This window comes from Silurus aristotelis, assembly GCF_946808225.1.
Source record: "Silurus aristotelis genome assembly, chromosome: 13".
In the NCBI taxonomy this organism is placed as follows: domain Eukaryota; kingdom Metazoa; phylum Chordata; class Actinopteri; order Siluriformes; family Siluridae; genus Silurus; species Silurus aristotelis.
The window spans coordinates 22964994-22979263 of record NC_139586.1 but is presented as its reverse complement, the minus strand read 5'-3'; the positions used below and the strand labels follow the sequence as shown (position 1 = coordinate 22979263).

Here is a 14270-nt window from a genome sequence, read left to right as displayed (position 1 = left end):
GCTGGATTGGGCAACTACTGCAGAAGTGATAAAAGAGACATCTAGAAATAGGAAGGAAGACAAAGAGATGTGGTGGTTGAATGAGGAGGTGCAGGGAAGCATAAGGAGAAAGAGGTTGGCAAAACAGAATTGGGATTGACAGAATGATGAGAAAAGTAGACAGGAGTACAAGGAGATGCGGCAGCAGGTGAAGAAGAATGTGGTGAAAGCCAAGGAAAAGGTATATGAGGAGCTGTATGAGCAGTTGGACACTAAGGAAGGAGAAAAAGATATTAACCGATTGGCCAGGCAGAGGGACCGAGCTGGGAAGGATGTGTTGCAAGTTAGAGCAATAACGGATACAAATGGAAATGTGTTGACTAGTGAGGAGTGTGTTGAGAAGGTGGAGGGAGTATTCTGAACAGCTGATGAAACTGTCCACTGACCATAAAAGAAAGAAAAGTCCATAAGAGATAGAAAAGGTTGGATGATGTTGAAGTGGTGAAGCAGAAAGTGGATAGAATTATTAAGGAGAAAGTGAGAGCAGGTATTAAGAGAATGAAGAGTGGAAAGTCAGTTGGACCAGATGACATACCAGTAAAAGCCTGGAGATGTTTAGGTGAGAAGGCAGTGGAGTTTTTAACCAGATTGTTTAACAGGATTTTGGAAGGTGAGAGGATGCTTGAGGAATGGAGAAGGAGTGTGCTGGTACCTGTTTTTAGGAATAAGGGAGATGTGCAGACCTGCAGTAACTACAGGGGAATAAAGTGGATCAGTCACACCATGAAGTTATGGGAAAGAATAGTGGAAGCCAGGCTGAGAGAAGAGGTGACCATCTATGAGCAACAGTAAGGTTTCATGACGAGGAAGAGCACTACAGGTGCATTATTTGCTTTGAGAATGTTGATTAAGAAGAATATAGAAGGTAAGAAGGAGTTGCATTTTGTGTTTGTGGATTTATAGAAAGCGTACGACAGGGTACCGAGAGAGGAGTATTATATGAGGTAGTCAGGTGTGTCAGAGAAGTATGTGAGGGTGTTGCAAGACATGAGGGCAGTGTAACAGTATGAGGACAGTTTGATAGCAGAGAAGTGTGCAGTAGGAACTACAGACTGGTTCAAGGTGGAGGTTGGACTGCATCAAGGATTGGCTCTAAGCCCTTTCCAGTTTGCAGTGGTGATGGACAGGTTGACGGACAAAGTCAGACAGGAGTCTCCATTGACTATGATGTTTGCCGATTATATTGTGATTTGTGGTGAGAGTAGTGAGCAGGTTGAGAAGAGCCTGGAGAGGTGGAGGTATGTGCTGGAGAGAAGGGGAATAAAAGTCAGTAGGAGTAAGACAGAGTACATGTGTGTGAATGAGAGGGAGGGCAGTGGAGTGTGTGGAGAGTGTGTTAGAGAAGTGAAGAAAAGAGTGCAGGCAGGGTGGGATGGGTGGAGAAGAGTGGCAGGAGTGATTTGTGATAGAAGGGTATCTGCAAGAGTGAAAGGGGAAGTTTACAGGAGTGTGGTGAGACCTGCGATGATGTATGATTTAGAGACAGTGGCATTAAGTAAAATACAGGAGGTGGAGCTGGAGGTAGCAGAGCTGAAGATGCTGAGATTTTCATTGTGATGAGGATGTACAGGATTAGAAATGAGTTTATTAGAGGGACAGAGCATGTAGGACATTTTGGGGACAAAGTAAGAGAGCCCGATTGAGAAGGCTTGAACATCTGCAGAGGAGGGACGTTAGGAGGAGAAGAGGAAGGCCAAGAAGGAGGTTTATGGATGTAGTGAGGGAAGACATGCAGGTAGTTGGAGTGAAAGAGACAGATGTAGATGACAGGGTAGTATGGAGACGGATGATCCGCTGTGGCGACCCCTAATGGGAGAAGCCAAAAGAAGAAGAAGAAGAAGAAGAAGAAGAGGAACAAATAATGAAAGAATCTCCTGAATCTAACTTTCCATAACACTCGTAGCCTTGTTTGCAAAAAATATTTTAATTAGTTGGAAAGAAGGTTTTGGGCTCATGATAATTTGAATAGATATCCATCAGTGTTTGACTCATTACTCCAGATTGTTCAAGTGCTCTTAATGGATCAGACTTGATCGTTCACATCCCACTAGCACTCTATCTGATTGAGATCTGGGAGATTTGGAGGCCAAATCAACAGCCTGAACCCTCAAACCTGAACAATTTTGTCATGTGGCAGGGCACATCTATAAAGAAATACTGTCATGTAACCTGATGTTACGGAAAGTAGGACGTCGTGTAACATCAGCATGAAGGACAGGACCCAAGATTTCCCAGCAGAACATTGCACACTGCCTCTGCCAGCTTGCTTTCTTCTCATAGTTCCGCTATGTGATATCTTTCTCAGGTAAGTTATTAGGTAATGCTTAGGTACCCGGCTGTCCACATGATATAAAAGAAAATCTAATTAATCAGACCAGACCACCTTCTTCTATTGCTTCATGGTCAAGTTCCTCAAGATTTCACTCTGACCAGTCTGCAGATATGCACCCCTATATGCATCTGGCTGGGATACACCTCGATTTCTTTCAGCGCAAGCAGAAACTTCATCAGTGGGCTACAGTAGCTCTTCTGTTCAATCTGCATATTACTTTGTCATCTATTCTCTTTTTTTGTCTTTTTCCTTTTCATTTAATTTTTGTTTGAACATATTTGTATGTATTAAAGCAAAAAAATATCTCTGTACATCACAATAACACAATATCAGTTTCTGGGAAAATATTAATTCCTATAAATAATCAAAATCAAATCAGTGGAATTGAAAGGTCAAACTGACACATTTTATTAATGACATATAATCAACACCTTGTCATGATGGACATGCATTCACACTTCATTAAAAAAAATAAAATTATGCATATCTGCTTTTTGTTTCTCAGGACATAAAATAAAAGGGGGACAAAAGAAGATAAAAGGCAACCGATGCATTTACAGAATTAAACAAGATTTTACATCCAATTTTATTCCTTACATCCACTCACAAACACAAACCCTTAAAAAATCTGGTGTAATGGATAAACATTTTTCAGATTTCTTTTTTCTTCAGTATCCAGGACAGAAAACAAAACTAAAAGAATATTTCATAAAGATCAGAAATTCAGACTGAACTTAATCTGTTCAAGTGTCCTGCACTTTTATTTGATCTTAAGTTCATAAATGTGTTTTTTTAAGTGTCTCACAGCAATACTGGCAACACTAAAGATTGTTCTTGCTCTTTCATGCTGTTTCTTTTCTCTCATACACCCACACGCTGCACACTTACAACAATGAGTGTTTCCTGTGTTAGGATACCAAAAGGCAAATGAATTATATGCTGCTATTATAAACTGAGTGCCAATGCTTGAGTAGGACTTCAGGCATGTTTGATGTTCTGAGTCTTTTTTTTAACTCAATTCTGCAGGCTCTTGAAGCTTAATGGAAGTCAGCCAAACTGTTTTTTGTAAATAAGTCCAAGTGACCATTCTCCTTATTAATCTTTATAGTGTATAGTATAGTATATTCACATTTAAGAATAGAAGAAGTTGACTGACTTCCATCACATATTATATACATTTGTGCCAAAACAAAGGCAGTACACTTCAGGTATTAGACAAGTCTATACACTCGACTACATCTGGACTTCCTGCAAAGTATTTAAGGGAAGAAAAAGAAAGGATATGATAGGTCTAGGAATGGACAGGACATGCACTTAGTATAAAAGTCGGTCTTATTCAGAAATCGGTGTGAGAAGTCTATCTTATTTTAGACTCATTTGAATAAGTACTCCTAATCCTACATTCTCTCCATCACTTGCTACCTTTGTCCTTTTACCTTTGCTCATTCATTGACTCTTTATGGACTTGCTTTTTTAAACATTTCCTCTATCAACATTCTTTTTCCCTCTTTCACACAGTGTCACACAGTCACTGACATTTCATCAATCACTCCAATTGTCCCATTTCACACCCATATATATTCCCTTATTCTCCCCCCCTTCACTCCCTTGCATGTCCACCAGGTGACGTGGGTGTAGCAGGACAGGGGAACTGTTGGATGCTGGGTTTTATTCCGTCATACTTTAGGGAGCTTGTTAGCGGTAAAAACTAGTTTAGAGAGCAAACTGTGGCACTTTGTATCAATATATCAGAACCCCAGCAAAATAATCAACCAACATTCACAATAATAATAATAATAAATATCAGTACACACGAAATTAAGACTTAAATGCAAAATGTATATAAAGTAAGAAAAAAAGAAAACCTGCTGTTGAACAATTGCCAAGGAAAACTGGTGTGACTGAAAAGAGTCAGTGTGTAAAACACGAAAAAAAAAAAAAAAAGGTAAAAAATGTTAAGGATAAAGCAGCTACATTCCAAATGCAAGTATTAATCTCTCCATCACAAACGTGCACACACAGCAGTGTGTTTGAGCAGTCAGGTTAATTAGTTATTTTTCTATTGACATCCTCACAAACTAGCATTTGGGATTTCAATTCCTTTCAACTTCAGCAGTTTAGGCAGTTAACCTTGACAAATGTTATGAACCATTAAATCCATAAGATCAGGCACAGCTGTACATAATTAGCCCTCAAGTAATCAAGCACAAAATTCATTAGCTGTTCATACAGTACAAATAAAAAACAGTCAAAAATAAAGTGTACACAAAATCCCTTTCAGAGGTATGCAGGATGCACAATGCTAAAGTGGTGGCTTGCTGTTTAGTTTACATATCAATTATGTTAGCTCTAGTGCCAAAGGACGAGGAGAAAACTTGATCTCCCAAACCCAAAGAACGAAAGGATTTCATGTACATGTCATTTCTATCTGTTCCTTTTATTTCACTCGCACACCTAGCAACCTTTAAGAACAGTTTCCACGTTTAAACCTTTTAGCACAAACACTCAAAAGTTCATTATGGAGTCATTTAAGTGCCAAAAATATTCAATCATGAAATCTTTTTTCCCCTCTTAGTGTTTCATTCCTCTTATACCACAGCAATTCACCATAAATTAATAATTCATATGCATTTATTAAAGTACATCACATTATAATTTATCAGTTTATAGTTACATTCAGTGTTTCAGGAAATCAATTTCAGTTTAAATTAAGCTGATGCCGTTCCATATCATTTTACTGATAAATCACAAAGATAAACCACCAGGAAAAAAATCTCTCTACTGAAAACATATAGCTTAATCTCTGTCTGTTACAAAAGGCTGACACCAGAGAAAGTGAAATTAAAGTTTCCCCACAGAAAACATCATCGTATCAACGTCGACACGCTTTTAAATGGGTTTATGTGGGAAAACCCACCAGTGAATGAGCTTTTACTATAGTAATAATCTGAGGTAAAAAGCTGGTTTAAGAATCACTCCACACTTTCAGGATTGGCAAATTGACATGGTGAGGCGCCATCTTGATTTGGACATGAAGCAAAATCTGAGGAAGTGGATGCAAAATTTCATGTTCCTGGAAGCAAATCATGTTTAATTGATTCAAACAAAAAAGTTTTTTTTTATTTCTGGGGTTGAAAAAAAAAAAAAGCCTCGAAAAGTTTTGAAATAAAAATCTATTTTTTAACGTTTAATTTGCGATCATTGGAAAACAATTGCTGAAATGCTACATATATATATATATTTTTTGTAACTTGCTAGTTCCAATTATCACTAGAAAAAGCTCCAGAGGGGAAAAAAAAAAAAAAAAGCTTGTTAGCCTAAACATGTTTGGCACAAAAATGATTCCATATTTGACGCCATTTCAAAACCGATTCACTATTAGTGATCCAGCGGTGCCACAAAGGAATACAAGCTTAAATAAATGTACAAATGCCAACTAAACACCCACGTTGGCTTAAATCCCATTTAGCTAGTGTGCTCTGAGTAATGTACTTTTAGTACATTAGATGGGTTTTTTTTGTAGCCCAACCACCAACCAAGACTGACAGCTGTTTTTAATTTTTTTTACATGGAGAGCAAAGCTTCGGTTTGTGTTTGTAGAGACATCTGACATGGAGACAACCATGTCAATCTAAATTTAAATTAAATTATTAATGATTATACGCATAACTCAGCTTTATATTATTGTTTTAGACGCCAACTTAACACGAAAAAAATACTGATTACGCCATCTTCAGGCGGGAGTAGTACACAATACGTTTGGATTTGTTTGCTTGTATTAACGCTGCAGTTTTGGTGGGTGTGTGTACAATTTATAATGTAAAAGCAGTGGCTTGTTTATCGCTGATGACTTTGCCTCTCTAATAAGTCTTTAGGCCCTTGTTTCTTGCGAGACAAAAGTAACACGACACACTCTTGGCAACAGGCGGAGCAGCCGGCGGGTCGGTGTGGTTTTGCGTTGCAGCGCGTGTCGAATACAAAAGGAACATCAGGGAGCAGCACGTCCTCAATCACAGCCTCCAAGACTCTTCTCAAAGCATCACGTTTGTTCGCCTACGACTCAAGCGAATCTGCTTAAATAAAGAACATAGAAGCGGTAATGATGATTGAGAAGTTTCAATGTTGCACAACGTTTTTCACAAACATTCACTGTGTGATGCTAAATTATAAGAGATGAGGCAACCCTAACGTTAGCAGACATGGCCAATATTGATCTCATAATCCAAAAACAGCATATAGTTTATTTATTCATAGTTTAAAATCAATAATGATTTATCTATAAACTAAGTTTCAGTAGATGAGGGTTGCTTAGTAATTATTCTAATCACTATTATTATAGAAAGAAAAAGGTGAAAGAAACGTGCTTTATACTTGTCACGTGTACTTTTTACAGCACAGTGAAATTCTTTCTTTGCATATTCATAGCAATGTTAGAAACATGGGGTCAGAGCACTCATGTAGCACAAAAGGTTAAGGGCCTTGTTCAAGTGTCCCAAGAGTGGCAGCTTGGTGAAACCCGGCACAAGCCCAGACTTTCCAATCAGTAACCCAAAGCCTTAACCACCCTTACCATTAAGAGTTCATTACCAATAACTCACCATAAATCTTGTTGACTAATAATCAAAATCTGGTTACCATCTTGAGGAGGGTCTACATTAATATCCTCTGTCTCTGTGTCATCCTTCATCTCCTCATCTTCCTCTTCATCTTCCTCTTCCTCCTCAAGCTCTCTGGCAATCAGCTGTCTGGCCAGTTTAATGTTAAGTCCTTCATTATAATGCATCTTCCTCATCATCTCAAACTGCTTCTTTTTTGCTGGAAAAAAGAAAAGAAAAATAAGACACAAATAAGCCCCCAAAGTTATTCACTTGTATTTGAGTTGTACAGTTTCCATTTGGCTAAAGCAAATGAGTCAGCAGAGGATATTTCATTTTCACACTGCTGGCTGTGAGGGTGCACTGGTCATTACCTCCAGAATGAATTACATTTAATTACATATAAGCAGCAGACATGCCTTGGTTGTAGTAGACAGTAGAGGGCGTCTTTATTTATATATTTACCTGGTCTGTCTATCCTATGGCACCTAACTGTCCAGTCCATCACTCTCAAACTGTCTGTCCCTTTTGTCCCTCTCGCTGTCTGTCTCCTCTGCTCACAGTTCATCCATAAATCTGTCAGTTTATTTCAACATATTGTTTCTCTCTTTTTCCCTGTCTATTTTGTTTTGAACCTGCAGTTTAGAACTGGGATTTGATGCAATACTGGTACTGGAGACAGCAATCCTGATGACCCACCCTGTTCCTCAGGACTGAGCTGCTCATCATCCTCACTGCTCTCCTCCTCTTCCTCCTCCTCCCTCATACATCGAGGACCCGAACTTTCAGCTGCTGCCAGTCTGCACACAGGAAGAGTGGAATACTTATTATTGGAAATTATACATACATACATACATACACCAAATCATAAATACAGAAACACAAACAAATATCTCTGTGATCTAAATACAAATCTTTGCAGAATAACCACTGACAGATATAATCAGAGCCAAGAAGCTCAAATTGGCAAATACAAAAAATGCACCATCTTACATCATGCCCAAATATCGTACAACCAAAGGCTCACCCCAACACAGAGCTGCAGGAATCTGCTGTAAAAGGCATACTGTACTAAATAGTGCTGGTGTTATACCAATTAAGCATCCTACTTAATGTGGTTTGGAACACAACCCTAAGCTCTCATTGAACGTCTATTACTTGCCTCTCGCAGAAAAGTAGAAGTTCCGAAAATTCCCAAACCGTACATTCAGTAGCTTTAATTACATGGCATAAGGAGAACAGAGGACAGGAACAAACCCTAATGTCACCTTGCTTGCATATTGAGTGTTTAAGTATTGATCACAGACTAAATGCGGAACAATCCATTTTGTTCGGTAGGGGTGTTAGGTTAGAGATAAGACGTGATGCCGAAAAGGTTTTTATTTGACACACTCACTTTTTGGTAAGGTCGTCCACAGTGAGAGCTGCGTTACTTTCTAAATCGCTGTTCACTTCTTCGTCATCGTCCTCACCTACCATCCTGGGGGGAAAAAAATTGAATAAAAGAAATAGAAGGAAAAATAGAAGAATATAGACATTGGTTATTGTCCTTACCATTCTTAACCAACAGGAACACATTTTATCGGGTGTATATTAAGGAGAAATTAATGATGTGTAATAGAGATTGACTGATTAATTGGTTTTAGTTTTTAATTATATTTATTTAGTAATTATTTGGCACTGATAGTCAAAAATCCATACCAATAGTTTTTCCAGGTTGTGTTATACAGTAAAGGTGAATCACTGATGCCATGTGCTGTTTATTTAAAAAGTGTCTCTTTTTTTATTCATTTTAGATGTGATGTTTTTATTTATTAGGTGTGGTACTTTCTGTTTTACTTGGAATGGATGTCTTATTTTCCTTAATATTTATTAATATATTCATATTTATTTCATTTAGCACATTTTTATCAATTTTATTTTGATAAAAAAAATAAATAAACGTTTAGTACTAATTTACATAGAGTTTCGTTTGTTTTGTTTTTTTATTCATTTTTAAAATCCACTCTAGGTCGGTTGATTAAACATTATGAGAGAACTTAAGACAATCAGTATTTAAATCTTTTTTGTTTTTTTTCTTAGATTTATGATGTATCTATTGTGTATAAATTATTATTTCTCGTTGAAAATTATCAATATTTCTCATTTAATAATGTTCACTCTTAAATAAATTGCCGTGTGTGTGTGTATAGACAGTGTATGTCATCCGCTTTATGCTCACCGGTTATACGGCGTACTCGGTTCATCAATTTTCATCAGACCGTAGTCTTTATCAGCTGGGTGATAGGTGGCCAGGATGTTCATTTCGTCCCATTTCTGTGACTTCTTCCTAAAACGACATGTCCAAATACGGCAAAAATCATTAGCAGTGATGCAAACTGAACATTCCCCCGAGAGACGAGCTCTTTGTTCCACTTTGAAGCTTTAACCAGTCAATTACCTGTATAGACAATAAATCCTGCCGCATGCTATTTATAGAAAGATTATATTTTCCTCACAACATGAAAAACTCCCAACTGAGGCGCTGTTTCTTGTTCTTGCATTAGTAAACATGATGATTAAAAACAGATTTAATAAAAGTTTTAAATCGATTTTCACTTCATATCTGCATTAATGAGAACATCAACCGTTATCTCTCCCCTTAGCTTCCGTATATCTGACAGCCAGGGCTGAAAATTCATTTCAATTCTTTCGTCCTGCAAATCATTGTGTTAATCGGTACAGAATTTTTATTACAACAGACATTTCTTGTTGTAAAGTGTTTGTCGGTTGTCGATTCAACTATTGAATCAGCAGCAACTCTTTCAGCAAAAAAAATTGATTCCCTCCTCCGTCCTTCAATGATCAGCATTGAAATTAGCACATTTTTGGTGGCACCCAGCATTTGCTCCTCTGTCGTTATGTGGAACAACACAGTGATTTAAGTCTGTGATTCTTGCAAGTTTAAGACAATGTTTTTAATTAGATAATATTTTTCATGCTCAGACATGATCAGGCCAGACAAACCTGAATGAATCAGTGAAATGATTTAACTGAACACTCAAATGACTCCAATATTTCAACTCTAAAATATTGACAGAACTGACTGAAGTGTAATATATATATATATATATATATATATATAAATAGGCACACCAAAACAGTGAGTATATGTTTCAGTCTCTCCATATGTGTGTGATTCTGAATAAACAGTAGACCCAATGTCAAAATAGGCTTATTTACCATTGTAATGCCCAGTAGTGGGTGGTTTGGGACAATGCCCATAATGGAGGATTAAAACTGGCAGTGGTTTTCGTATGAGATGTAGTGAGTAGGAAGGTTCATAACAGGTTTTCTTTAAAAGGATTTATAAAATAAACAACATAATCAACCACATCCTCAGAAGCACCGCTGCTTGGCTGTGCAAAAAGGCCCTAAGGATTTCTTCTCTCTCTTTTTATGCCCAAATTTTCTGGTGTAGACGGAAAGGCATCTCCATCTCCCGAGACTAAAACACACTGTGCTGCAGCATGACCCAGATTCCTTTAAAATGAATAGACCAATTTAAGAACAATGTCACGTCAGGGAGAGAAAAACAAATGGACAAAACCGGGAAGAGAAGAAGTGCTGTCACAATTACCCAAATAAAACATCATGGGCAATGAACAGATCAGACGTTCACCTGTCATTAATAAAAGCAGCATTTAAAGTCAATTTAGAATATGACACTGACATAATATGTCTTTTAATATACAGATTTAGGTCTTGCATTATATTATATATTATTTATGTAATTGCAATTTGCTACTGAATGCATATAAAAAAAAATAATGCAATTATCAAGTACTTTTCTCTATTACTCAGTGAAACAGGATTTGAATCATAAATCGTTTGATAATGGAAGATGTTCACTCCTCTGGCAAATCCAATTTGTCCAATCCAAAACGCATATTTTGTATGAATGAATATTTTAATCGCGATCTTTCTCTAAGAATTATTCCTAACCATTTTTGGATGCACAGAACCTTCAAATACTGCAACAAACCCTCACATTCCCCCCCCAATAAACAAATACAATTTCACGCAATTTAATTACAATGCAAAACAATAGCACAGAAACTATTACATAAAATGAGTGCACAAATGAGCAATAAAAACGCGACACCAGACAACTCGAAATATCGTTGGTCACGTGATCGTTATGCATCGCGATATTAATATCATATGTTCAATCAAAAGGTCAATCATACCGACCAGCCCTGATTTCTTTTACCATCCTATTTTCGGATCCAAAAACCGCACAAATTCTTAGCGTTCATATATTGTTGAATCATAAAAAGATAGTTATAATTATAATATATTGTCGGTGGGTATTGTCACTGAAATGTTTATATTTACCCACAAAGTCACAAAAAGTCACTCGATCCAATTGAATCCACTGTTAGCGGGCTCGTTTAGCTAATTCGTATTGACATGATGACCTCCAAAACTTCCTGATTAACCAGTGAGCATCCTTAAACCACCCGACAAGCCCTACACGTGTACGAAATAATGCGAAAAAACAAACGACACCTAAGATGAGTCAGCTAAGACAGAACCACCCCGGCTAGCCATGGCTAACTGCACTTTACACCGGTTCAATCCCAAATACCTGTATACTCCCTCCGTAGGCGCACTACGACATCCAGTGATATAACAACATCGTAGTGCACTAGGTGAAAATCTGCGCAAAATTTGTGATAGGACCTCTGTTTTTCTGACAGATTAAGGTTACTCACTGTTGATCATCCTCGGTCAAGCCGGATCCTGTGGGCTCTGTGCTCTCCACTGGAACTTCACAATACACTTTGGTGCTGGCTTTATTTTTCAAAATGCCTTTAATGGGCCGTGGAGCTGCCATGCCCTCTCACACCCTTTACTGCCGCTCAGAAACGCTTTAAAAACGCTCTGTCAGGTGTGGTCGGGCTGGCTCTGGCTTTGTATAAGAAAACTGTAATCCAAATTACAAATCCAGGGATCCACAAATAATAATAGCCGATTTGGCTCAGTCTTGCACTGAAATGTCGGACTAAACACAGTTGCAACACCTCTCCGTCACACACTCCTGTCGCTCGGTTTTCAAGTGCAGAGTTACGGCGGCCGGAAGTAAGGAACAGGAAGTATGTCACCGGAAGTAGCGTACCAGTTTAGAGCTAAACTTTACCCAAAAAGTCTGTGGTTATAAAGCAATATGAAAGTGGGGGTTTCAAATTAGTAGATTTTTACTACCTAAAATATTTATTTTTTTGATGAACTGGTTGAGAAGATCTGTATGATGTTATTACCAAAGCTAAATCAACAACATGTCTGTTAGATCCCATTCCAACTAAACTACTGAAAAAAGTGTTACATACAGCTCGTGAACCTCTTCTGAATATTATTAACTCCTCACTATTTTTAGGTCACGTTTCTAAACCCCTCAAGTTAGCAGTTATTAAGCCCCTCATTAAGAAACCTAATTTGGATACAAACACTATCAAATTACATACCCATTTCAAATCTTCCATTTATGTCTAAGATTTTAGAAAATATTGTCTCGGCCCAGTTATGTTCTTACTTACAAGAAAACAATATATTTGAAGAGTTTTAGTCAGGTTTTAGGCCCCAACATAGCACAGAAACTGCTCTAGTTAAAATCACCAATAACCCGTTTTTAGCTTCAGACTAAGGCTTCATCTCTCTGTTAGTTTTACTAGATCTTAGTGCTGCATTCGACACTATAGATCATGATCTTCTCGTAGATCGCTTACAAAATTACATTAGAATTCAGGGACAGGCATCAAGCTGGTTTAAATCCTACCTGTCTAATCGTTACCATTTTGTAGACTTAAATGGAGAGCTAGCCAGGTTAATGCAAGTAAATTATGGGGTGCCACAAGGTTCAGTTCTAGGACCCCTGCTTTTCACAATATACATGCTTCTCCTGGGAAATATTATTAGAAGATGGGATTAGCTTTCACTGTTATGCTGATGATACCCAGCTATAGATCTCATCGAAACCAGATGATACAGCTCAATTGGCTCGGATAACTGAGTGTGTCAAAGAATTAAAAGATTGGATGACTAATAACCTTCTATTATTAAATTCTGATAAAACAGAGATTTTGCTCATCAGCCCAAAAAATAGTACACAGAAGCTCCAGGATTTCAACCTGCATTTAGAAGTATTTACTGTAACTACTGTAACAACACTTTCACCTTTTATTTAAAACACCAAGATTTTCTGCATAAAAGAAGTCTCTGTTTTCCACAGATTGGTTTAACATTAATATTAGGTTGATATCTCAGTTAATCGGTCCTGATGATCAGTTTGCAATTGTAATGGATGCCATTCCTAATGGGGTCATATTTCTTCTAAATGATTTAGATCTCAGGTCTGTATGGTTAGGGCTCTGGGTTACTAATCACAGAAGTTCAGTGGTTCAAGCATGGGCGTACATCTTGGGAGGGACGGAGGGGACATACACCCCCCCCCACCCCCCATCTGAGGGTTGTCCCCCCCAAAAAAAAATATTTTAAAAAATATCGCACTCTCTATTGTGACAAATATATGTATGTATACTTAAGTTATTGTGTAAGTAGAAAAATAAAACGCAAAAAAATGCATTTAGAAACAGCTGAGTTCCCCCCTCTCCATCCTCACAGTGGTTTGACCCACTGCCTGCGTTCCCAATTCATCTCACCTGCTCTACACACACGAGTCAGGTGTGTGTCTGCGGCTCAATTAATGTTTAACTCCATTAACTAGAGTATTTTATTCACTTTAAATAAAGCGATTCCCTTTAATGTAGTTGATGCAGACTCGTTCATAAATTAGTTGCGGCAAAAATGCTGATTACCGATGTAATTTTCCATGAATCTGCTCTATTAGCGATTAAAATATGACTTATCTAGTTAACGTTAGCTTGTTTACAATAGCTTGTAGCACTGACACTAACACACCAAAGCCTTTTCCCATGCAGTGTTTGTTTGGGATGACTTGGCATAATGTTAACTTAACATTAACACACAATTAGCATATTGTTTATCTGTGCATTTACTAAATGATCACTGTGCTACATCTGAACTGATCCCACTGTATTATTTTTAATAATCAATTTCTATTCTGTTCTTAAGTGTCTTAATTAATTTTAAATAAAAATGTAAACCTTTTTTTTTTAAATTCCTTTGTCATTGAACCTGAGAAAAACTATGAAAATTGTAGATTCACACTGAAGGCATCAAAACTATGAATTAACACGTGGAATTATATATGGAATTATATACATAACAAAAAAGTGTGAAAC

General features: G+C 37.5%; 1 protein-coding gene across 2 annotated transcripts; it reads right to left on the bottom strand.

Moving 5' to 3' along the window:
* Positions 1 to 2757: 2757 nt before the first annotated feature.
* Positions 2758 to 12338, bottom strand: ppp1r2 (protein phosphatase 1, regulatory (inhibitor) subunit 2). 2 transcript variants are annotated; one of them, XM_083559457.1, is made up of 6 exons: positions 11724 to 12338; positions 9188 to 9295; positions 8363 to 8446; positions 7666 to 7766; positions 7007 to 7186; positions 2758 to 6444 (listed from the first exon to the last, which is right to left on the bottom strand). In XM_083559457.1, the coding sequence occupies exons 1-6, from the start codon at positions 11843 to 11845 to the stop codon at positions 6425 to 6427; spliced, it is 615 nt and encodes a 204-aa protein (XP_083415583.1). In that variant the 5' UTR covers positions 11846 to 12338; the 3' UTR covers positions 2758 to 6424. The 2 variants fall into 2 exon arrangements, with proteins under 2 accessions (XP_083415583.1, XP_083415584.1); XM_083559458.1 differs by having other exon boundaries at positions 2758 to 6441; positions 11724 to 12107.
* Positions 12339 to 14270: the final 1932 nt, after the last annotated feature.